Source organism: Oryzias latipes, chromosome 21 (genome assembly GCF_002234675.1).
Source record: "Oryzias latipes chromosome 21, ASM223467v1".
Taxonomy (NCBI): domain Eukaryota; kingdom Metazoa; phylum Chordata; class Actinopteri; order Beloniformes; family Adrianichthyidae; genus Oryzias; species Oryzias latipes.
In genome coordinates this window covers 27,243,392-27,266,479 of record NC_019879.2, presented here as the reverse complement: position 1 = coordinate 27,266,479, position 23,088 = coordinate 27,243,392, and the positions used below count along the sequence as shown (strand labels likewise).

The 23,088-nt window shown below is 42.3% G+C and overlaps 1 protein-coding gene across 20 annotated transcripts in view; it reads right to left on the bottom strand.

Moving 5' to 3' along the window:
- Positions 1 to 23,088, bottom strand: part of LOC101168333 (titin) — a 198,335-nt gene that overhangs the window by 160,200 nt on the left and 15,047 nt on the right. For 16 of the 20 annotated variants that reach the window (XM_023950682.1, XM_023950697.1, XM_023950696.1 and 13 more), the window contains 27 exons: positions 22,817 to 23,008; positions 21,704 to 21,846; positions 21,441 to 21,589; positions 21,123 to 21,350; positions 20,323 to 20,564; positions 19,862 to 20,094; positions 19,618 to 19,782; positions 19,373 to 19,541; positions 17,579 to 19,275; positions 17,219 to 17,500; positions 16,867 to 17,133; positions 16,435 to 16,707; positions 16,092 to 16,355; positions 15,761 to 16,021; positions 15,119 to 15,379; positions 14,444 to 14,707; positions 14,106 to 14,366; positions 12,952 to 13,212; positions 9,178 to 9,438; positions 8,922 to 9,066; positions 8,650 to 8,818; positions 8,285 to 8,516; positions 7,206 to 7,490; positions 6,995 to 7,120; positions 6,238 to 6,426; positions 4,431 to 4,814; positions 2,973 to 3,023 (listed from right to left, as the gene is read on the bottom strand). In XM_023950682.1, the coding sequence (XP_023806450.1) occupies positions 2,973 to 3,023; positions 4,431 to 4,814; positions 6,238 to 6,426; positions 6,995 to 7,120; positions 7,206 to 7,490; positions 8,285 to 8,516; positions 8,650 to 8,818; positions 8,922 to 9,066; positions 9,178 to 9,438; positions 12,952 to 13,212; positions 14,106 to 14,366; positions 14,444 to 14,707; positions 15,119 to 15,379; positions 15,761 to 16,021; positions 16,092 to 16,355; positions 16,435 to 16,707; positions 16,867 to 17,133; positions 17,219 to 17,500; positions 17,579 to 19,275; positions 19,373 to 19,541; positions 19,618 to 19,782; positions 19,862 to 20,094; positions 20,323 to 20,564; positions 21,123 to 21,350; positions 21,441 to 21,589; positions 21,704 to 21,846; positions 22,817 to 23,008 (7,454 nt within the window). The remainder of the gene's footprint in view (positions 1 to 2,972; positions 3,024 to 4,430; positions 4,815 to 6,237; positions 6,427 to 6,994; positions 7,121 to 7,205; positions 7,491 to 8,284; positions 8,517 to 8,649; positions 8,819 to 8,921; positions 9,067 to 9,177; positions 9,439 to 12,951; positions 13,213 to 14,105; positions 14,367 to 14,443; positions 14,708 to 15,118; positions 15,380 to 15,760; positions 16,022 to 16,091; positions 16,356 to 16,434; positions 16,708 to 16,866; positions 17,134 to 17,218; positions 17,501 to 17,578; positions 19,276 to 19,372; positions 19,542 to 19,617; positions 19,783 to 19,861; positions 20,095 to 20,322; positions 20,565 to 21,122; positions 21,351 to 21,440; positions 21,590 to 21,703; positions 21,847 to 22,816; positions 23,009 to 23,088) is intronic. The other 4 variants (XM_023950687.1, XM_023950700.1, XM_023950688.1 and 1 more) reach the window with 2 other exon arrangements.

The window sequence follows — 23,088 nt, the reverse complement described above, 5'->3', positions numbered from 1 at the left end:
CAGAACTTTCCACTTCTGCTTTGTACTTCTTTTCCAGTGATTTTGCAGCTATCAATCTCGACTTTACTGTGGGCGATTCATCCTGGGCCTCAGCTGGCATTGGTAGATCCTTTTCGGGATAAAACTCCTCCTCCTCTGGCAATATACTCCCTTGCTGCCATTTTCTTATTCTCAGAGCAAGAAGTTTCTCCTCACACTCTCTTCGGTCAGCTTCCAGGCTCTTCTCATAGTGAGCCCTCAAAGACCCTGCTCCCTCATCCTCATAAACATCTCCAGCCATTGCAGCACATTCTCGAGAAACCTGTTCATGAAGTAACTTCTCTCTAACTGGCTTTGGCCCAGCAAACGATGACATCCCCTCTTGAGCTGGCACAACTCCACCAGACTCCCCACTTGCAGCACAGATTTCACTTTCCAAGACCTTTGTGCAACTTGGCTCATCATCTGTCTTTGTAGCATCCACCTTTTGATCAATGATAACCGTAGGAAATTCACTTTTCATCTGCTTTTGTCTCACATCTGAGACATCCTTTCTGTCCTCTATGGTTTCTGAGTATGATTTCTCGGTTGTTCTTTCTCCCAGTGGCTTTATGGTTTCAACTAACTCACCTCTCAGCATTTGAATTGCCCTAGTTCTAGATTGAGGTTCAAATGAATGCCTCGTGCGAGGGCGAGCAGACATTTTTGCTGAAACTTCTCCCGGAGTGTCAACTGTGTCAAGAGGTCTATTAAAAGGCTGGACATCAGACAAAGAAGCAGGCTTGGCCCTGAGCTTCTCCGCGTACTCTGCATAGCTCGACTCACTAGCAACAGACTCCAGCTCAAACTCCGATGAGGACATGGTGCAGACAGAAAGCCTCTTCTTGTGTTTGACAGCTTTTTGCAGTGAGGTAAGCTTTGTTCTTACCTCATTGTGGAGGCTCTCTGTGTCACTGAACCTTTCACTGTATCTGTCACTGCACCGGTCGCTGAACTTGTCACTGAATCTGGCGCCAGACCGCCGATAGCAGTAGATGTCACTGAACCTGTCGTTGAAGCGCTCAGACTTATCAAACATAGGTGGAGGTGAGGGCGCACGCTCAGATGCCGTCTCCAAACATTTGGATTCCTTCTCTGTTTCAACCTCTTTTAGACTAGTGCTAGACTTGAAGTACACGGTACGCATCAAAGCACTCTTGGACCGCGATCTGCCCTGATGGACTTTAGACATTTTGTCGAATGGGGACCCAACACACCTGAGATCAACCCTAAACTTCTGTTCCTTTCTCTGCTCTGCCATGTTGTCTGCGCTCTCATGGGCTTGAACAGAACGCCGAACGAAGCCCAGGTAGTTAGCAGACTGCTCTTCCCTCAGAGAAACCAAAAGTGACGCTGTGGACTCAGCAGAGCCCTCTGAGTTTATGGCCATTACCCTATAGCTGCCAGAATCCTTGTCTTTGATACTCTCAATAACCAGACTTGTGTTGTGAATGTGCATTCTGCTCTCAGTACAAATCCTGCGTCTACGCTCTTTTGGAATAGATCTGTTATTGTGAAACCAAAGGATGGTTGGTGGAGGACAAGCAATAAGTTTACACTTCAATTCAACCGGTTCCCCCTCCAACACTGACTGAAACTTAAGTTTCTTGGTAAAAGAGGGTTTTATATTTTCTGTCCAGGAGCTGATGGAAGATGTTCTACTTAAGCAACGGTTAGCTGACACAAGGCCCTGATCTATGAAGTCTTCCGTGTCGGAGAAGGCTCCACGGAGCTGGCGAGCACTGGCGAGTTCTGCGGCGCCAAGTGGTGCTTCTTCTCTGCTATCATGACAAAACCCCTCTGCAAACAAAAACAGACAACCGTCAGACCGACAGAGGTTCCAGTGGTAAATGGAAAGAAAAAAGGATTTGAATCATCATTAATGGAATATTAAACGCATGCTGGGAGACACAATGCCATAAAAAATAAATGCACTCACCATATTTGTTCGAATAAACGCAAGACTTGATTCTTTTTATTAGAAACCTGCAGGAAGTTTTGATCCATCGTCTGTGGAAATTTCTTCAAAACATAAATTATTTTATTATTATTAAAAAAGCATGTTTCCAATATGGAAAATGGCCAACATTTGCTTGTTTTTTTTTTTAGATTTGCTCTGTGCCGGAACGTTCCTTACCTGACTTGCAGAGAGAGTGGAATAAACGCCCTTTCTAATCCTTAGCAGGAAATGTGCACAAGCTCTCAAGTACAGAACTTATATTCCAGAACATTAAATAAAATGAAGCTGTAAAATTGGGGTGAGAAGGCGTTTATTCGAACTAATATAGTTTTACTGATGTTATTTGGAAAGCAAACCACAGGAATCACATCCCACTATCTGCAAGCCAGGCCAGGAAATATTTTGCAGGAGGAAGGAGTTCAGTTCCAGATGCAGTAGACCTCCATATCTTTTAAAGGAAATGTAAAATCTTTCAAAAAGCTTTAAAAGATACACATCCTGCACCTTTTCTGGACAGTGATCAGAAGAACCTTCATGCCAAACGACCGCTGGATGCAAAGAGTCAAAAAAAATTGGTACAAGCAAGTTTGATGGTCTCCTGCAGGAAACCACGGAACATCATCAAAATAAAAGCACATAAAAGGGTACCTTTTCTTTTAATCAAAACAGATAATGGTCTCATGCGACTATGCAAGTTCTGGACATTTAGAGGGACAGCTAGACTTTAGAGCATGTAAAGTGGTCTGTGATTGCAGAACAACTGTAATCCAACCAAACCATGTGACATGCACCTGCACATCACTTCCTCTTACCAGGACCTCTGCACTTTTCTCACATGAAAAACCACAGCTTGGATCAGAGTTGCCCCTTGACAGACTACTTTTATACAGAAACGTTTGAGGAATCCAACAGGTTTCAGCTCAAACTGTCCCTTTTTAACTCAGCCTGTTCTTTCAAGTGTGGTGATAGTCGGCACTTTCAACAGCGGTCTTACCTCTCCCTTCCTGCTCAATGGTGGCTTCAATCTGCTCCCTCACTTGAGCTGCTGTGAAGGAAAGATCGTGTTAGAATTCATTTCCGTTCCCACAGAAGACATTTGTGTTCCCTTTTATACGAATAGGTTTTAAGTCAGCAGCGGTCTGAAAAGTGACTATTTCAACATCCCCCCCACCCTGCAATCTAGACCCAAACGTTATCTGACCTTCTGCAGGTTTCAGCTGCTCTTCATTTAAAATTAAACCAAGAAAGAAAGTTATTCAGAAAAGTTTAGAAAGTCATGCAACCCTTTGTAAGTAAATAAAAAAATGTGTAGTGTGTTTGGTTGTGTCAGCATCCAACAACCTTTTCTGCCTGCAATTAGGCTTTTCTCCCCTAAAAGTCCAATGTTTTCCTCTGAGGAGAACATTGGACTATTCTAAAGTGGCCTCATGAGCCCTGACTCAAATCCTGTTGAGCATCTTTGGAAGCAGCTAAAACATGCTGCCTGAAAAAGGCATCCTTCAAAATACCTGTCAACAGGCAAAGACGTCTCATTTCAGTTACATGAACCTTTTGATAGCAGTGATTGCCTCAAAAGGTTATGACACAAAATGTTAAGTTAAGGGTATCATTATTTTTATCCAGGCCTATTTTGTTATTTAATAGAAGTTGCTTCAAAATAAAAAAAGAAATCAAATTTTTTAAATTTATTATTACTTTTGGCAGACTCAAGTTATTCTGTGACCCTTGTGAGCTTTTCTTTCATTTACTGAGAGATACCAACAATTCTGTCTACTTGTGTATATTGTGCATTAATATTTTCTAGATTTAACTGAAAAGTTTTAACCTGGTTTTTATGTGAAACATCTCAACCTTTTTTACTGTTAATAAACAAGACTAAACACAATAGTGTCTGCAAAAGAAGATCGTTATGACATTTGTCAGATGTGATACACTGCAAAACATAAATGAGAAGGAAGAGAAGATGAGGAGATTCTTCTGTGGATGTTAAAAGGCTGAGGAGGAAAGGGGCGATGAAGGAGGTGTGGTCGGGAGGAGAAACGGTTCCAAGGATTGAAACTAAAGACAAGATAAAGAGCTTTGTGAGGTTAGTCAGAGTTGGTGGAAGATGGCGGGATGTCCCAAACAGGTTCTGTGTATTTTTTGGCAAAAATATGTCGCAAACAGGATCTCCTGCAAATGAGATCTTGATTATTTTATCTAAAAATGTAAGTTTTTGTTTCCAACTTATAGCTATTGTTCACCTTCAGATAGACATTAATCTTTCAGTCATCTATTTAGTGTAAATTTAATATATTTTCTAAAGTGCTAAAACCTGACAGGTATGCGTGGTAAGATTGTTGGGGACATTCTCGCAGCACAGTGCCTGCACACAGCAGAGGTGTCTGAGGATAGGAATTGAGTCTTCAGGAGGGACAAGGGATTGAGTCTGGCTGCACCAAACGGCTGTTACCTTCTTCCTCTCTGGTTATGGTAAGGGTGGCTGAGCACACGGCCTCTCCAGCATTATTGGCCGCCCTGCACGTGTACTGTCCAGCGTGCTCAGAGAAGGCGTCCACTATGATGAGTGTAGCGGTGCTCGTCACCTCATCAAAGTGGAACACCACGTTCTTAGTGGGGAAAACAGGCTGCCGGTTGTGGAACCAGCTAATCTCTGGCTTTGGCATGCTGGACACTCGTGCGTGGAATCGAGCCACCTCCCCATGTGGCACCACGCAGCTTGTGATTGGTTGGGTGAAAAATGGCTTTTGGCTGATGGCAGGTTTCTTTAGGCCGGTGAGGCTGGTGGAGACATGCCACTGAGACTCCGGATGACTGCTCGGAGTTTGTATTTTCCCTGAAAAAAGGCAGGTGTGATGTTGTTTTTTGTTTTCCCTCTCATTTTTCTCATTAACACTACATTGATTTTGCAGGACAAACCAGGTTGTTGGAGAATGTTGCTTGTCATCACGAAAAAGTGTAAGTCAGAAAAGACACAAGTGCCTAATTATTATTATTTATTTTTTTTAAAGGGGAAATTGTTTTGCCAGCACTTCCAATTAGGGTTGTAACGAGTATCCGAATACTCCGATATTTGGTATCTGTTCCAGAAATAAGTATGAATATTCTTGACGTCCAAGATTGCTAAATTTGCAAGTTTTATAAAAGTAGTAAAAAAAAAAAAAGAACGGGATTAAATAATGTAATTATGGCTCTAAAATTGCAGAAAATGGTGGATTTTAAGTATATAAAGTAAAGAAACCTGAATGAGCTAATGTCACCAGAAGTAAATACATTTTCAAAGTAAAGTGTCAGTGAAGATTCTTATTTTTAAAGTAACAACTGTATAGTGAACAATTTGAGTAAAAAAAAAGAATATTTCATTATGAATATTACAAAACTTCTGATTATTTATGTGACGTCATGTGACTGTCTCCCAGCAAGGTGGAGAAGCAGTTCTGAGATGCATTAACAAAATGTTCATCTAAAGTGGTGGGAGTTTTTTTTTTTTTTGTATTAATTATAAAGATGAATTCAAGTCAGTTGATAAAACACGTCAGTTGGAAACACTGCTGTCAGTTTCAATGAAAGAACTGTCAGGGTTTCCATTTTTATGCAGGTGTTGCTGTGTCTTAATTTACTGTCTTCTTGTCATCTACTGGAACGGCAGTCAGCTAAACTTTAAGGATGAAAAACTCTGGAGAACATTTTCATTTCATTTCTTGTTAAATAATCCAAAACAACAGTGATGTTTATGTCAAAAGAAAAACTTTTGTTTAAAGTATTTCTATCTTTCTAAATCTTTGTGCTTTAATATGTTTGGTTTTGTTTATTCTGATCTCCTGGTTTAACTGATGATGGATAATTACATATTTTAATGTTCATAACTCCAGTAAACAGGCATAAATGTAGCAACCATTCAAACATACTACATTAAATAGTAGGAGTTGTGGTTTGATCTGGATGGACCAAACCGGATCCACACCTAAGCAAAGATCCACAGTCCTGATTGTGACAGCCTCATAAGAAAACAGCACATTTTTATCAGAGATACAAACTGCTAAGTCAAAATGATGTGCGACAATAGAAAAAACACAAACTCTTTAAATGACTAGAATTACAATTAAAATGATCTATCCCAACGTAACACTCTGGACGAACCTTAAAAAACAAAAACCTCCAAAGTGTTAATTAACTTTGGAGGGTGTGTGTGTTATTTATATATTTTTCAGATTACTGCAGGTGTTGGCTTCTGGCTACTTTTGGGGGTGAAAACTTACCGTCCAGTGTGAGCGTGGCTGAGCAAGACACTCTCCCGGCGTCGTTTGTGGCCACGCAGGTGTACTCCCCCTCGTCTTCGGAATAAACTCTGGAGATCTCCAGCTGACAGCTGTCGTCAAACTGAGACATCCTGAAGAACTCCGACTGCTTGATCTCCTTGTCCTTGTGGAACCAGCTGATCCTCACGTCTGCACCAACAGACAACCAAAGCATCAATCATCGGTTCCTAAAGCTACATATGCACCGGTAATTTGACGTGCGTTCAAGAACAGGCTAAATGGATGTTCCTGAAGGCAAGTTTAGTCCACGGTGTTCTGCGGCGCCAAGATAGAGCAAGTGACCTTGCTTTATCTTTGTTTGAACAACACAGATATTATTAAGCTTGATGGTGTGTTTACGTTCACAAGATGAACCAAATCCATTCATCTCTACCAAACCCTGATTGGTCAAAGTTTGACCTGGTTTAACCGGCAAAGCGTGTTCATTGGCCACGCGTATGTAGAGACCAAAAACAGTTGTAGAAACTTCTGTAGCTACGTGTTATTTAACGCAGAAGCCTGAAAGGCGCTTACATAGACTTGTCATTGGAAGTGACTGTTTGAACATGCATTGCTGAGTGTAGAGTGAAGGTAGCTTAAGGTTCGCACCAGTTTTCACTCAAAATTCCAAAAACATACATCGACTTCTGTTTTCTACTACAAAAGACTAGTTTAGCTCTCCACCTGCTCACATTGATAAAGACCAACATAATCTTACCGTCTCCACGGACTCTGCACTGGAATCGAGCCGGTTCTCCTTCACGGGCTGAGGTGTCAGCAATGGGTGAGATGATCACAGGAGGAGCAACAGGAGCCGCTGTGTCTGGAGACACCACTTCTGTCACTGCAACACACATGTAATGTCTATGTAAATGTCTCCTGTACTTTCAGATCTCCCGGGAATCTGTGCCAAAATGGTTTCAGCTTACCTTCAACGTTGAGGGAGGCGGTGCTCGTCGCAGTGCCGTAATCGTTTTTGGCCTCACAGTTGTAAACGGCAGCATCCTCAGGGAAGACTTCGATCAGTAGCAACGTGTGTTCGTTGCCATCATGGAGGTACTTGCATTTAAATCCCGGGGACAGAGCCTGAGAGTTTTTGTACCAGAAGACCTGCGGTTGTGGAACGCCGCTGACCTGCACAGAAAAGCGGGCGGGCTTCCCAGCTTCCACAGACTGGGGCTCCATGTGACGAAGGATCTGAGGTGGCTCTGGGACTGAGAAGTCGAACGGATAGAATCAATAACTTTTTATTAACATAAAAAAACCTCTGATTTGTTTCTATGAATAAAATACTATCAGCGATTAAAGGCAACCTGCTAAATTTAACAGTTGTCATTTTTTTAACTTAATTTAAAACTATATAAACGTGCTAATTTTATTTAGTCTAGTTTTGGACTTTTTTGCTATAAATAACATTTAGTTGGTTAGTTTGAAGAGCTAACGATGAGTTTTCAGCAAGTATCTCAAGATGCTACCTGAACCTTCTACCAGACAAAAATCTGGACGGACAAAAACTAGACATTTATTTTTAACTGTGCTAATTAGACATGTAATTACTGTTAGTTTTAGTACACAAATTAACTATATAACCATGGGGCTTAAGCTCCAGTGTTTACGCTCTTTAAAGTATCGTAACTCTTCAACCATTTATGCAATTAACACAATAGCAACGGATTCTGAGAAAAGTAGCTTTGCTCTGACATGCAACACTTCACATAAGCAAAATGTTTCCACAATCAATGAAAAAAGCAGTTCTAAAGTACTGTTGCTTATCAGCACAAAGCTGCATTTCTTCACATCGACATCTGTTTTAATAACCTTAACTGCGTAAGCAGTTAGAGTTACTGTCGTTCAAAGAGCGTGCCTTATTTGACAGATCTGGTGTCAAAACACTTTTAAATATATACATGATTTTTGATCAAGTTTTAACAAAACGAATTAATATATCTATGTTTTTCAAACACAAAAGTTCTGCTCCAGCCTTGTTGTGTTGCCTTGACAGACTTACTGTTGACTCTGAGGTGCATGGTGCTTCTGTTCTTGCCGGCGATAAAGGTGTATTCCCCAGCATCGCTCCTGTAAGTCTCAGAGATGGTGAGGCGGTGCAGCTTTCTGATGGCTGTGTAACTGAACCGTTCCTCCACGGAGACCTGGATTTCAACGCCGTTCCTCAGCCAGCGGCCCTCCACGTCATCCTCGTTCACCTCAAACTCAAAGGTGGCTCTCTGTTTCTCAAGAACCTAGAAGAACAAAGGGGAGGAGTCGATGCAGATGGCAGACACAAACAAAACAGTAAAGGTATCCTTCAAATTCATATCTAAATGTCTACCAGATTCAATCAAGTTGAGCGATTATAATGCAAAGCCATCTTACTGTGATCTCTCGTTCAGCAGGTTCAGAGATTCGAATATCACGGCCCTCCACAGTCAGCTGCGCCTTGGAGACGCTTGATCCAGCGACTACAGAGTACTCGCCGGAGTCAGACATTCGCACGGTCTGGATCATGAGGCGATGAACAAACTTCTCTGCTGTGACTACATATCTGTGCACACAGTAATGTAAATTATGTAAGGATAAATGTTCCCTCTTTAGAGCTTTAGCTCATGCAAGAGCATTATAACTGTTAATGCATACAACAGACTGACCTTTCCTCAGTTGAGTCCAGCTCCTGGCCATCCTTCATCCACATCACTTGGATGTTTGGCTCAGAAACCTCACACTCGAAAATGGCCTTCTTCCTTTCTGTGATCTTTATGTCCTTAATCTTCTTGGTGAACTCTATCAGGCGAGCTGCAAACAGAAAGAATTTCCTTTGATTTTGTTCTTTCTTTTAGCAGTTTTTGTTTTTTATTTTGTTGTAGACTCTTCCTTTTCCATTTTTTTTGTGGAGCTTGTCGTTACCTTCAACAAACAGGTTAGCAGAGGTGGCAGCAGATCCAGCCACAAACTGGTATTCGCCTCCGTCCCCAAAGTGAACATTGCGAATGCTGAGCGAGTGCGTGAGCTGTCGCGTGCGGACCTGAAATCTGTCCGATGACTTCACCTCCACCCCGTTTTTCAGCCATTTGTACGAGATTCCCTCATAATTAACGGTGACTTCGAAGGTTATGGTGTCACGCTCCTGAGCGTTCAGGTCTTTCAACATGGAAGTGATCAGGACAGCTGCAGGACAAAAAGGACAGGAGGCATGAAAAACATTTCACTTCTACTTGTTTCAGTTTAGGTGGTGGCACCAACTATAACCTTTCTGATGTTCTACTAAAGGGTAGCCAACCCAAATACTGCTGTTTGACAACATACCAGGAATGTGTGTTCAATGTTCATAATGTGTACTAATATTAAATTATTATTTATCTAAGCTATAAATGTAATTTACATGAATAATTCTTGTAATATAAAACATTTTTAAACTCAAAGTTGCTGTTTTTTGTGTATTTTACTGTAGACTGCAAGGTGACGGAGCACAGAGCTCCTGACGCACGTTAGGTTGCACAATCACATGTAAACTGAGGCTAGGTCTGAATTCTCTCAGTAACGGCTAAAAAACTATAGTGTGGGACTATCTTGTGCCCTGGATTTTAAAAGCAATTAAGACACCATGTAAACTACTATGTTCTTTTCTTTTTATTAGCAGCAATTTTGACTTGATCAAATTCACAAAGTAAAAACCTAATAAAGACAAAGTATTTATGTATTTACTGTGTTCTGATGAAAACATGGATGATTTATAAAAATAAATAAACTACATTAAAATACTTCTTTTGTTTATACAAAAAAAAATTTTCGCAAAGATTTCAGGGAAATTTCAATGGCACTCAATTTGGAATTGTCGATTTGGACAGCACAACATAATGCCACATCCACTATAAAGTGTGGTATGTTGTGAGTAGTGAAGGAGTTTGAACACAAACTGAGGTTGATTGCGTGCCTTTAACACACGCAACGTAAGCTTAGAATGGAAGGCTTTATTTAGTAACATTTCATGCGTTTTTGACATATTTGTTGCGTGTCCTCACTTTCCATTGAATGTATTTCACAGTTGTCTGTCATTTTTTAGTGTCCAGATCTGACATAAACGCATTGACAAAACAGAGGTTGAGGCTGGCAGTAACTATGCCTTAATGTGAAGGGCACTCGTGACCTCATGTTTGTTCTCTGGTGGTTGAAAATAAAGTTTAAAAGGAGTCCATTATTTTATGTTTTCAGAATCCTTTATTTATGCTGGACCAACACAATTTCATTGAGACTGAGAGACTTCAAGTCTAAAGTCACTGAGACTTTTGCCCACAAGGAGAGACATATGATCTTCATTTACAAGTAAAGGTTCTAGAAGTGGGCAATTCTGTGTGTGGTAGACATCATACATCCTCCATGGTGCTGTGTCTATGTTGTAGTCTATCTCTGGCATTCATCTTGGTGTTCTTTATATACATTTTGAGTCGCTATAGAAAGCTAATATGACATATGAAACACAATCAGTAGCCTGGTTCGTAAATGTTTTGGGTTTGTATTTTGGAAAATCTAACTCAGTCAGATTATTGGCCATATTTTTTATTTTGATGTATTTCTGCATCTGCCTTTTTCTTAATCTGATGGGCTGATTATCTTATTTTGCCTCTTGTCTCCAGCATTGTCCCCCTGATTAGTTATGCAAATCAAGCATTCTTGTCTACGTCACACTACTAGAAAACTAGGGCTGTTACTTTTAACACGTCAACGCCAATGTCTTATAGCGTAGTCTATTAAAAAAAAAAGTGTTGTTGTCTTCCCCATACTGAAAAATACAAAACAGCTCAGTTAATATCTTCGAGCTGGTATTAACTAAGGCCCCACCCTCTTCTGCTCAGGCTTCAAGTGAATCGCAAACTGGCAAGAAAGATTCTTTGCACACCACAATAATCCGCCTCGAGTGAGCGCATCTTCAGAGAGATCTCTGCAATTCATGAGCCCAAGACATTGACTGTATTAGAGAACTGGACTGAGTGAGTGTGACATCACCCATAGTAAATGCCTTTCCTTCTGTTCCAACCAGATGAAGTCATTTTCTGCTATATGTCAGTCGCGATGTTGGAACCAGATGTCAATAAGCTGTGATTGGTCAGAATCTCATTTCTACAGCACTCTCTCCAATTAGGAGGGAGCATGTTAGAGGGTCACACACCTTCTACTGAATCAAACGCTTTGCACGTTCGACGTAAGCCCACCTACTTTTATTGAGACATCTGATTGGCACATGGGAAATCGGGGTTCAATTCTGTGGGTGCACAATGAGCTTCATTCAGTGCGAGCCCCCAGACCTTTCGTGCTACTGCGTAACTATATAGCCACAAGGGGCCTAAATCTGGGTCCCCCGTGCCGGTCCCCAGCCTGGATAAAACACAGGGATGTGTAAGGAAGAGAATCTATAGTAAAAATCTCTGCCAGACCACCGGCACGCCCAGAAGGACATGCCGAAAGGTGAACAGCATGTCAAACATATTAGTCCGAGAAATAGAATGACTGATTAAAAACCGTTTGTTTCTCGATGTCTATGGGATTTCGCTTTTTTTGGGACCAGCGAGTACTTCCCATTAGGAAAGCGAGTTCTCATATACAGTCAATGGCCCAAGAGAAGCTGCTTGGTTGGAGACAACTGGGAACAACTTTGCTTTTTGTACCACAATCTCGTGCTGCACTGCCAGCTCAACCAAACGGTGGAGAAATTAAGAAAACCTGTTATTAAAAACTGTGTTTTCCTTCCCAAAGGCAATAAGATGAAGGAATATTTTTTTTGCCTTGGTTTGGAAGGTAAAAGGTTAACTGGGACACATGATGATATAAAAGTCAAATGTTTCACAAATTGTTTAATTGATTTACTTCATACTTGATCAAATTTCAGGGCACCATGTATATGGGATGCTGTTTGTAAAGTGGGTTATTTTGCCTGTTTAATGAGAAAAAACAGGTTTCATTTTGCAAATGCTAATCCTATTCAGTTGGCGCCCCCTGCTGTTGCATGGAAAGTAAGCATTTATTTATTTGTATTCAATGATTTTGATTAATAAAGCAGAAGGCTGTGAACCAAATTGGCACGATTGTGGACTGCACAAAAGTAAACATATCGCCAGTCCAACCCCTGGTGTCAATCCGAGGTTCTCTGAGAAGAAGCCATTTGGTTGCTTTATTTACTTGTTTGTTTAAACAAACAGCGTAATTGTTGGTGTTTGTATCTAAATTCTGTTATTGTCCTGACTACTAATAATTGGTATTGGCCCTAAAAAAGATTCTTATCAACGTCTAACTGCACATTTGGAAACATTCTGATACCTGTCTGTAAAGTCTGCCTGTCTGCCTGTCTGTAAAGATATAGCAAAAATACTTTCAGCCGCAACCATGAAGGTGACTTTCACATTTTTGAATAAAAGGCTGAGCAATAGAAAGTCAAATGTGTAATATGAGTCCTGGAATCTGTGTGGATTACAGATCAAACACCCTCGCAGATTTTTCTACCCCCACAAAGCACACAAATGCCCCTAAAATAAAATCAGTTTGCATTTTCACTCAATTGCAACTAAAGAAAATCCATAAGCATGTGTGCTGCTAACATCACATAGCTAAAACATTTTGTTATGACCTTAAAGCTTAAACCTTTGTTACTTATACATGTTGAAAATTGAAGCTAGGTTACGATCTTACGGTTGACAGTAAGAGTTGCAGACACTCGGTCGTTGCCGCAGATGAACGTGTACTCTGCAGAGTCGGCTCTGCTTGTGTTCATGATTTTCAGCTGGTGCAGTTTCCCCTGAACAACAATCCTGAACTTCTCGCTCATCTCGATCTCCACGCCGTCCTTCAGCCATGTGGACGGCACGTTGAAGTGGGAGACCTCACACTCGAATGTGGCCACCTGGGTCTCTGGGACCTCCACGCTCTTCATGGGGTTTGTGACACGCAGAGCTAAAGAGACAATTTTAGAAATACATTAATTAAAATTAAATGAATTATTAATTAATATTAATTATTTATAATTTTCTAATAAAGTAACATTTTAAAGGACTCAAGAAAACACCAACAAATGAGACGTAACGTATAGAAATGTTGATTACTAATTTCAAATTGACTGTTAACTTGTTCATTAAAAATGTAAAACAAATTCAAATGTATACAATTCATTCAAAGCATCAAAAATAGCATTTACATATTTTTTGCAACTACGTTCCTTGATTTTACATAAAATTTAAAATAACCTTTTTTCCTAGTTCTTATTGCTTTTTAAATTTTCAGCTAAAAAAAAAATCACATTAAAACATCTTTAAAGACCCACTTTGATGAAAATTGTGTTTTTGGTGTTTGAACATGTTATTGTGGCATTTTTCTGATGATGAAGGAAATATATTAAAAAATTAAGCGTAAAATTGCATTTCTGAGTACTTCTTTATTGAAATCGTTGTGAATCGTTGTGAATCGGGAGCAGACGGATTCGGATACACCTGGATAACAATATAATACTTGCTATTTTTGTTGCACCGGTAATGTTAGGATGGGGTTGTGAGGGGCTGTGAGATAGAATGTAAACAGAATAGATGATGGAAAGTGGGGGTGGGCTTACAGTTCTGCCCACAACCCAGAAGTGAATTTCTAATGAACTACTGCCGATCTGCAGAAACCCTTTCCTAGAAAACAACACAGGTTTTTTTTTTCTTTTTGGCTAATAAAGACATAATCATAAGAAAAAAAAGACCATTGGGAAGTATTTCAAAATAGATCAAAGGATGACCAGAATGGGACTTTAAAGATTGTTCAGATCAACAGCACATTCCTGTGCACGTGGGTATCAAAGTGGGGCTTACCCTCTACTGTGAGCACGGCACTGCACTGCAGGTGTCCCGCCACGGCGGTGTACTCTCCAGAGCTGCTGCTGTCCACGTTCTGAAGGATCAACTTGTGAGCTTTTCTCTCCGACAGAATCTTGCACTTGTCGTTGGACTTCAGCTCCTGGCCGTTAAACATCCACTTGACCGGGACGTTGTCGTGTGACAGGCTCATCTCAAAGGAGGCGGTGCCATCTACCAGTGAGGTCACGTCCTTTATCTTCTTCACAATTTTGATGGCTGCACAAAAAAGATTGACTCTAGTTAAAGCTGATTCTAAAGGAGCGCGTCATGTCTTTCGGTGAATGCACACTTACTCTCAACGTTGAGTCTGGCGTTGGCAGACAGCTTTCCCAATTTGAAGGAATATACCGTCTCATCCATAGCGTTGCAGTTTTTCACCTTTAGAGTTTGGACGGTGCCCTCGGAGGTAATCTCAAACTTGTCGCTGTTCTGCAGTTCGACTCCGTTCTTGATCCACTGGGATCCTTTGACGTCAGGGTGTGTGAGTTCCAGCGAGAACACGGCCTCCTGGGTCTCTGTCACCGTCTGGTTTCTCAAAGTCTTCTTGATCTTCACAGCTGCAAAAACACACAATCTTCATGAGTGCCTTTGTTTTACAGCTTTGTATCAAACTACTTTGAGGAAAACAAACTTTCATCAGCGTCTTTACAAGCACCAACACTATATTTAAGGTAACAAAATTTGAAAAATATTGTTTGTTTGCCATTGAAGGCAATATCCATTATTTTATTTTCAAGCCCAAGTGAAACAACTCCCCAAGAAAACGACTCTCCCCAACACTGACAAGTAAAAACCTGGAAACTCCTGATTGTATCGAGTAGAAATCTGTGGTTTCTTTTTAATTGCTTTTTAAATTACATGGGAGCTCACAGAAAACTCAAGAAAAAGCTTTCAAAGTTAACTTGCTTCAATGCACTTGGAGTTTCGTTCATCTGCTTTTACTTTGAAAGGACAAAGCTGGGACTCACCCTCTACTTTCAGGTTGGCGCTGGTTTTGGAGTTAGCCACCTGGTAGGTGTACTCTCCAACATCCTGCGGTCTGGTGATGACAATGACGAGACGCCTGACGGCCCCCTTCACCTCGCTCACCACGTTCTCACTGAAGTCCAAGGGCTGGCCGTCCTTCAGCCACTTTCCCTCAGCGGTGGCGTTTGCAACTTCGCATTCAAACTCAGCAGTCTGAGACTCAGCGACGGTCACATCCTGCAGGGGTCGTGTAATAGCTCCACCTGGTGGCACCATGAGAAATGTCTCAGAATGTTTTAGCAAAACAGATAAACAGGTTTTTGACAATCTTTATGAGTATAAATTAGGAAAATGACTGTTCACACCTAATTTTCTAAATATGTGCGGCCAGTGCTAAACTTTTGTCTTGGCCACACAGAAAGGCTAGGGTAATGAAGCGACCAACAACAACACTTAGCCTTGGACGCATGTAAAATACGTGTGGGCAATGCAGTAATGTGCATCTTTACATGCAGCCAGCATGAATTTTCATCAGTTGTGTGCTTGGTTGCACGTAACTTTGTGTGAATAAAATAAAGCCATAAATACATTTATGAGCCAATAAGTTAAAAACAGAGGAAAGTCTGTCACAATTCTACACATACCTGAGACTGTGAGCTGGGCGCTGGATGTCTTTTCCCCTGCGTGAAACATGTACTGGCCCTCCTCATCCTTCATGGTGTCGATGATCGTCAAAGAGTGGGCCTTACCCTTTGACTCCATTTTGTATTTGGGTCCAGCTTTGAGTTGCTGGTTTCGGAAGGTCCAGGCTGGGTCAATTCCAGGATGAGAAACTTCCACGTTGAAAGTTACGTTTTGCGACTCTGAGCACACTTTGTCCTCCATGTGTTTTACAATTTGAATTTCTGCAAAAACAAACGTTGTTGGAAAATGCCCCTAGAATTTGGTGACATGACAGAAGGAGGAAAATCTTACGTTCAATGGTCAGACTGCAGCTGGTGTCCACCTTCCCCACGACCAGTTTGTAGTGTCCTTCATCTGAAGCGTAGGTCCTGGTGAAGACCAGTCGCTGCTTTGCTCCTTTTGCCACCACCTGGACTCGATCACTGGGCATCAGCAGTTTGTCGTTGTGGTACCATTTGACAGAGCTGACATCCTGGGCGGAGATCTTGGCCTCCAAGACAGCCTTTGTCCCTTCGATGGTAGAGATGTCCTTCAGTGGCACAACGATGTCAATAGCTGCAAAGACAAACAACAAAATACCGTCATAAAAGAGATGAAAGAGATTCATATTTTTTGCTATGTTCTCTGTCTTTACTTTGAATGTTGAGTTTTCCGGAGGTGGAAATGTCATGAGCTGGAACCACAAAAGAGTAAGAAGCAGCATCTTCTCTGCTGACGTTCTCCAGCAGCAGCTTGTGGACGAGTTTGTCGATAATGATGTGGACACGGTCTGAAGCAGAGATGGCCTGGCCACTCTTCATCCATGTTCCCTCCACATTTTCCTGGGAGAACTTGACTTCTAGCTGGGCAATGTCACCCTCGCATACCGTAAGATCTGCTAGGGGCTGCATGAGTGTCACTGGGCGCACTGAGGACCACAAAAAGACTTGCTTTCACCAAAATATGTTATGGAAACCAAGAAGCCACTAAAACTGTGCAACAAAATGTTAGAGCTAGCTATAAAATCAGAAATAACATTGCCTCTTGATCGCACTACAACATGCAATTTGAGTTCAGGAAAACTTACATTTCATCTTCAGAGAGGCACTGGTCTTCAGATCCCCACATATGAAGGTATATTTCCCCTGGTCTTCCTTCCTGACATCTTTGACGGACAGAGTGTGCCTTCCACGGCGAGAGGACATGATATATTTACTGCTCGGAGAGAGCTCTTTGTCTCCAAAGTACCACGTGCCCTCTGCGTCCTCACGGGACACCTCAACCTCAAACTCTCCAGCGTAGGTCTCTGGTACCTCAATGTTATCCATGTATTTGATTAGCTCCAAGGGGGCACCTGGTGACAGAGACATCCTAACGTGATATTTCAGTCCATAAACAAAGTGGGAATGTATCCATAAATGGGGACTCAAGGTACTTACCTTCAACATGGAGCCGTGCGCTTGTCCTTACATTCTCATCCTCAACAACCTCGCAGGTGTATTCTGCTTCATCCCTCATTTCAATCATCAGCACAGACAGGAAGTGGACCTTTCTGTCAGAGTGCATTCTGTATTTGTCTCCTGAGAAGATCTCATCATTGTTTTTGAGCCATTTTACTTTGACAAAAGGTTCGTTGGTTTCACACTCGAAAGTCATCATGGTGTCCTTCTCATTGGCAGTGACATCAGCAAGTTTTTGGGTAAAACTAATTGCTGTCTTCGCTGCAGAGAGAAAATGTGATATAAGACTTTTGTAGAAACCAGGACATGATTGTGTTCTGTACAGTAGGAGTGACTTACCTTGGACAAGCAGAAAGCCATGGCTCGAAGATTCTCCAGCGACATTCATGGCCTTAACCATGATACTAGCAGAGTCTTCTGCTGTGACGTCTCTGATAACCAGTTCACATACGTGATCCTCAGGCCAGTACCAGTAAACACGGTCAGACTTTTCCAGCTGAACGCCATTCTTGAACCACTGACACTCAGGTTCTGGTCTTCCAACAACTCTGATTCGAAAACGGACTTCATCCATTGGAGCAACGGTCTTGCTAGAAATGCGTTCCAAGATCTTAGGTGCCTCCATGCTGGGTGAGAGCTGCACCCTTTCTGGTCTGATGGTGGGGATGGTGATTTTGCCCTGTTCCTCCAGCTTCTTCCTTTCTAATTCTTCTTTTTCTTTCATGCGATGAAGCAACTCATCCTTGGTCTTCTTCAAAAGATCTTCATAGGAGTCGTCTCTTTTGCGAGACTTGAACTCTACTGCTGAGATGGACTCGTAGAAGCCCTCCTCTGTTCTGCGCTTGAACTTGCTCTTCAGTTCTTCTGACTCCTCCGAAGTTTTCTCATGGGATACTCTCTGTGCTTTACGAAGCTTGACTATCTCCCTGTCCTGTGGGACCTCGCCTGGTCGGTCTGCTTTCACAACGTCAAATCCAATTTTGCCAGATTCCTGCTGGACCTCTGCAGCCCTCTGCTCTGGAGCTCGACGCAACACTGATCGGAAGTCCTCTCTCTGTTGGATCTCCAGTTTCACTGTATGCTCAGATGTGCCTAAAGGGTTATCTGCAACCACTCTTACCTCACCTGAATCATAGGATTTGGTGTCAACTATTTCAAGGTAATAAATGCCATCATAATTAAGTCTGTATCTCTTGCTCTTGCGAATAAGTTGTCCATTAAGGTACCAGTTAACCTTTGGTGCTGGGTAGCCAGTAACTCTGCAGCGGAATCGTGCAATATCTCCTTCCAGCACTCTAGCCGGTTCAGGAAGCAGGACAATTTCAGGTTTTGTCTTCTCTGATTCCTCATCAGCGCTAACACCAGCAGGTCCTCCCTCATGAACCATGCGTTCAATCTCATCCACCCTGTACGCCCCCTTCCTGCCTTCAGGAAGCTGCGTTTCCTCAACTAGGCCTTTCTCATCTTTGACAATCAGAGTGGCCGAGGTCTGGTCCACTCCAAACTTGTTGGAGGCTCTGCAAGTGATAACACCGCTGTCTCTGGCATAGGCAACTTCATAGTCAAGGCTGCAGTAGCCAAATTCATTGACCATGCGCAGCCTGTTGGCAGCAGCCAGGGGTTTGCTGTCATGCAGCCACTCCACTACCATAGTCGGGTCTCCAATAGGGGTCAGTCTGCATTCAAAATGAGCAGGTCCAAACCGCTTCATTCTGATAGAAGTCAATTTTTTCTTGAAAAGAGGTTTCTGTTGCTTCTCTTTGTCATAGAGGTCGCCTTCCTCCCACTGCTCTTGTCCATATCTCAGATGGAGAGGCTCCAGCTCTGGTGGTGCAATCTCTTTGGCCTTGTAGGTTCCTCTGGGGATAATGAGCTTCCTCTCAGTCTGAGGAGCGCTGACGTCTGCCTCAACATTAACCCTACAGCGGGTGGTGTCCCTACCAGCCTTGTTGATGGCTGTAGCGGTGTACCAGGCGCTGTCTGAGCCTGCAGCTGAGGTAATGTGGAATTTGGCTTCTCCTTTAGTTCCTTCAATCCTGGAGAATAAACAAGTTTGCTTGATTGTTCAACTCATACAGTAAAAGGAAATGTTAAAATGACAAAGATGGGTGATTTCTAAAGTCCGGAACACACCTGATATGTGGATGTTTTTGCGGTGTGATAATATCACTGTTTTTCAGCCACACAATGTCTGGAATGGGATTTCCCATGGCTTTGACAGCTAGCTCAACCAGAGTGCCCTGCTTCACTGTGATGTTCTTCAGCTTCTCCACAAACTGAGGCCGAGCTAGGCTTTCACGTGCTTCAGAAGAGTGAAAATAATTGGATCAACTCCGTGGAAGCTTTAGAGTGGAGAAACAAATGTGTATGAGGCATACCTTCAACAGAGAGATCGACTGAAACCGATGTCCGTCCAGCTCTGTTCTGAGCAACAACTGTCCATTCTCCTGAGTCTTGTGGTACAGCTGGGACAATGATCAAGGACTGAGTACCATCCTCCTTAATCACTATCTTATGTGTGTAGTCGTTTACCACTTGTTGTCCTTCAAAGACAAGAAAATGATGTAACTTCACAAAGAAAGAAATTTGAAGATTAAGCTGGTTAAACTTTGTTCCCCTCACCATTGTGGAACCAGTATGTATCAGGCATCGGTCTGCCCACAACCTTCAAGTCGAATCTGGCAGTTTGTCCCTCAGAGCATTTAATTGAAGATGGCTTCAAGACAAAAACCGGTTTGTAAAGTCTTTCCAGCTGAATCTCGTCGGTCTCTTCCAGGCGGCGAGCTGGTGAGCGTCCGGGTGAGCGGCTGGGCGAACGGCCCGGGGAACGACTCAGAGAACGAGGAGATGTGGACCTAAAAAGCAAAAGCGATGAGGATGAATTTGTGAAATTTAAAGAACTGTGTGACAAAAGTGCCATTCGGCACGTAGCAAACATGAGACCGTCTCTGTGGTAACAAGATTGTGTGGAGCAAACAAAACATAGCCCACAGCAGGAAGACCAAATTTTCCAGACAAAAATTTAAGAGGGGTGAGAGGTCTCCTTTTTCAATTGCATAATAGTCAGAAACATTTGAACTAACCTGATCCTCTGCATTGATGGCTGTGGAGTGTATCTCTGAGGTGTGGCAATGCCAGATGGCTCCACGTAGAGCTTCCCTGAGCTGACAGCATTGCCCTTCATGTTAGTGGCAAAGGCAGTGTATACGCCTTCATCCTCAGGCAGCACCACAGCCAATCGAAGGCTTGCTCTTCCGTCCTGAAGAACCTCCATCTGGTATCGACCACCGGGCCTAATGCGCTGGCCGTCTTTGTACCAGACAATCTGACACAGGACAGAAAATCATTTTAACTACAACATTTAATGCTGGTCTGATGATTTCAGGAAGTACTGATCTAGTGGGAATTTCATGCATAACCATCTCTAGAGTTTGCAAAAAAAAAAGTCCAAAAAAGAGAAAATATCCAGTGCATGTCATGTCACATGTCAGCTAAGAATGTGAAACCGACGCTGCAATTCATACAGCTCACCAAAACTGGACAATAAAAGATAGGAAAAAACATTGTCTGGTCTGATGAGTCTCCATTTGCGCTGCCACATTCAGATTGTAGGGTCAGAATTTGGCATCAACAACATGAAAGCGTGGATCCATCCTGCTTTGTCTCAACAGCTCAGGCTGGTGGTGTCGATATGGACCAAGCTCTCTGAGGAATGTTTCCAGTACCTTGCTGAACCGAAGCCATCAAGGATTAAGACAGTTCTGAAGGGTCCAACCCAGTACTAACAAAGTGGGCGGTGAGTGTCTCTACCGGGTTTCCTCTTTTTTAACTGAAGTAGTAGCTAACTCTCATTGGATAGACAAATGTCCAAATGTCTTTGTACCTTTGGAAGTGGATGTCCAGACATCTTGCAGTGGAAAGTAACACCCATTCCCTCCATGATGCGGTAGTTTTTGACCGGTGTACCAAAGGCCGGTTGCACTGCCTCCTCCTCTGCAACAGTCACCGCCATCTCTCCATCCTCAACCACCAGTTCTGTGTAGGAGATTCTCATGATACGGAGCTCGATCTCCTGAATGATCCTCTCTTCAAAAGCAGAAATGAGGAATTCCTGCAAAAAATTTGGAAAGAATATTTTAAATGTAAGGAAAGAACCATGGATTCTGAGAATCCGAGTTCACAGATGCATAGAAGAAATTACCGTCTCAGAGACAAAGCTCACGGGAGCCGTCACTCTCTCCTGGTCCTTCTCGAACTGACTGATGACCACAGACGGCTCCTGGGTCACTATTGTTTTTACTTCACTTTTAAATGTCACGTCTTGCTGCTTCATACAGGTTTCATATTCCGCTGTTTGCAAAAACACAAACATGTAAGAGACAACTGACATATGTCCTTCCTTCCCCAATTAAGAGATGTATTTGGGTAAAAAAGTAGCAAGCAAGAGACAAAAGATGCAGATACCTTCTTCCAAAAGTCTGGCAGAGGCTGAGGCTTCTCCAAGGGGATTCTTAGCAAAGACGGAGTATTCTCCAGCATCATCAGCAAAAGTCATGGAGATCTCCAGCCTGCATTGTCCAGTATCTTTTCTGTAGGCAACTTTATATCTAATGACATAAAACATACAGGATAGCCGTGTAAAGTTGTTGCTGTTATTTTTTTGTTCTGTTTTATAACAGATGAGTTGTGTACAAAAAAACAAAAAAGGCTGGGGGAAAAAAGGCTATTCCTGTTGTTGACCATTTGTATGATGTGTTTGCTTCTGAAACACCATAACTGTAAGTTTATTTGGATAAAAATGTCAGCCCAAGGACGAAATATACAGTGGCTTGCAAAAGTAATTTATATGCCTTAAACTTTTCCCTATTTTCTCACATTGTGACCAGAAAAAACATAAATACTGTATATTTTGCTGAAATTTTTTGTGAAAGACCACCACAAAGTGGCATCCAATTGTGAAGTGGAAAGAAAATGATACATTTTACAAATAAAAACTGAACTGCAGTTATTCAGCCTCATTTTCTTTGCGTGCATCCAATTGCCTACAGACGTTGCCTGATGGTCACTAACAGTGTTGACTTAATGACTAAATAGAGTCCACCAGTGTGTAATCTAATCTCTGCACAAATACGACTGTTTTGTGAAAGCCTTGTGGTTGTAAATGTCCATCCATCCATCCATCCATCCATCCATCCATCCATCCATCCATCCATCCTGTTAACCCGCTATGTCTCTTTGAGGTTAACAGAGCTGCCAGAGCCTAACCTGGCTACTCTTGGGCAAAGGCTGGGGTACACCCCGCCAGCTTGTCACAGGGCCGGTTGTAAATCAGAACCAGCAATCAGAACTTGGACTTGCCAGATACAGGTAGTCAGCGGCTAATCGGACAGTGATAACTGGGACAAGATACTGGGTGATAGATATTGAGGGTAAGCAGTGCTGGTGAAATTTTGCAAAAATACACACGAAGCAGTTTCTAAGTGTATGTTGAGTGTCACTTTGGATTGTTTCTACAAAAGCAACCCCTCATTACATATCTTTGGCATTCTTTGTGTTTTAGTATTTCACAGCTCTCACCTGTATCCGGTGGTAAGCGGTATGCCGTTCTTCTTCCAGATGATGTGGGGTTTCGGGTTCCCTCCAATCTGGCAGTCAAAGACGACGCTTCCTCCCTCCACCAGCTTCTGTGCGGTGGGTTTTTGAATAAAGAAGGGAGCTTCAGATTCTCCTGTGCTCACCTCCTTCTGCTCCTTTGTCTCAACAGCAAGACTGAGGAAAAACAAGAGTTTGATGAGAACCTCCACCTGTTTTTTTCCTCCAGGGTTGTAAACCATGCAGCAGGTTTTTTT